Consider the following 1,993-nt stretch of genomic DNA (forward strand, 5'->3'; position numbering starts at 1 on the left):
AGCGTGCAATAGAGGCATCACGCTTACCCCAGGGTGACGCAGAGCAAGAAAACGAAGAAAGGAATAGCCCGCGAAATACAATAAATGCAACAGGTGGGCGGCAGAGAGGAAGCCAGCAACGCCGCGGCCGGCCTGACGATACGAAAGCAACAGCAGAAGAGGAAGATTCTGATGATAGAAAGAGGGATATAGAGGAAGTCTCGGGCCAGCGGCAGACTCAACTACGCAGACAAAGACCAGTTGTTGTAGAGAATAGTGCTGATGATGAGGAAAGAACTGGAAACTTGACGGGTCACACTGAGAGAGCGCGCGAGAGCAGACGGCCACGCCAACAGGCACAGCGAGCACAAGAGGCGCCAAATGCACCCCAAGATGTTGAAGAGGACTCGGCAGAGGGAGAAGAAAAAGAAAAAGAGGAAGAAGGAGAGGAAGAAGAGGAGGAAGAAGAAGACAACAACAGGTCACAAAATAGAGAAAGTGCAGCAGGCGGCCAGCAGAGAGGAGGACTGCCGCGCCGCAGTCAATCTGCTGAAACGAGAAGGTCTTCAGAAGGTGAAGATGCTGATGATAAGGATAGACAGCGCTCTAGAAATAGAGAAGATTCGCGCCTGAGGCAGCCTCAAGGACGCAGGCAGCGACCGGCTGTTGCAGAAGAGGGTGATGATGATGATGAGAGAACTGGTAACGTAACGCATCGGACTGAGACAGGGGCAGGGAGTATCGGCAGAGACAACAGTTCAAGAAGGACACAACAGCAGGAACAGGATACAAGAGAGGCGTCACGTACACCCGCGGTTGACGCAGAGGAAGAAGAAGACGAAGATAAAGACGAAGAAAAAGAACACGAAGAAAGAGACCGAAAAAGAGAAGAAGACGAAGAAGAAGAGGAAGAAGAACCAGACGAAGAAGAGGAGCAAGAACACGAACAAGAAGAAGATGAAAATAGACGAGAAGAAGGACCAGAAGAAGAACACGAAGAAGAACGAGAAGACGAAGAATACGAAGAAGACGAGCAAGAAGAAGGCGAAGAAGAGGAAGAAGAAGAAGAGACGGGAAGGAAAAGACAAACGGAAAAAGGAAAGCAAAAAGAAGTTGAAAACGGAGAAGCAGAAGAAGAACAAGAGGAAGAGGAGGAACCAGAAGGACGCGGAGCAGAAGAAGACGAAGAAGAGGAGACCGGAAAAGAAGAAAATAAACAAGAAAAAGAGGACAAAGAAAAACACCGAGATGAAGAAGAACAAGAAAACGCAAAAGCCGAAGAAAAAGAAGAGGAAGAAAAGAGAGACAAAGAAGAAGAAAAAGAAAAGGAAAAACCAGAAGAAAGCGGTATCATGGGGAATACAAGAAATACAATAGGCAGGCGGCAAAGAGGAAGACAACAGCGAGCCCGCAGCCGACGCCTTGCATCGTTTGTTCCGGTTGTTGGTGATAGTATTATGTTTTCAAGCAATACACGTAAAGCGGAAGCAGCAGCAAAAAATAATATTAATGTCGTCGCTGGAAATAACAGGAAAACGACACAAACGTCCCGGGTTCCTGTTGCTGCTGATGCTGCCACCATCACTAGCAGCAACACGAACAAGAACAAGAACAAGACCGACAGCAACAACGAGAACAAAATGAGTACTTTTTCTCCTCGTCGTCTCAGAGGATCAAAGCTGCCTTATGCATATTTTATAATGGGTGTAAACCAATGGCGTCACATCAACGACCCTGTTCATCAGCTGAAGATGGATACTGCAACATCTCGAGCAGCAGAGAAAGCAGCAGCAAAAGCTAAGGGGCCCATACCCCGGGAAAAGGGTTATTTAGATCCAACTACTGGTTTATTCGGTATACCCACCCCTATGGGGCCCCAGACGTACAGATATGATTTAAAAGATCATCAGAAGAAACCACTTGTTTCTCCTGTAGAAATACGCCAGCTAGATATGTGTTACCGACAAGAAAAACGAAAACCTCTCGTGCAGTGCCCAGAAGGATTTACTGCTAA

The 1,993-nt window shown here is 47.3% G+C and overlaps 1 protein-coding gene across 1 annotated transcript; it reads left to right on the plus strand.

The window, feature by feature from the left end:
- Window positions 1-360: 360 nt before the first annotated feature.
- On the plus strand, window positions 361-1,680 carry EMH_0093840 (uncharacterized protein; the record flags this gene model as incomplete). Its single annotated transcript, XM_038023129.1, has 3 exons — window positions 361-541; window positions 652-1,455; window positions 1,649-1,680. The coding sequence occupies 3 exons, from the start codon at window positions 361-363 to the stop codon at window positions 1,678-1,680; spliced, it is 1,017 nt and encodes a 338-aa protein (XP_037878983.1).
- Between the last annotated feature and the right edge of the window lie 313 nt (window positions 1,681-1,993).

This window comes from Eimeria mitis, genomic scaffold (assembly GCF_000499745.2).
Source record: "Eimeria mitis Houghton genomic scaffold, Emh_scaff8120, whole genome shotgun sequence".
NCBI lineage: Eukaryota > Apicomplexa > Conoidasida > Eucoccidiorida > Eimeriidae > Eimeria > Eimeria mitis.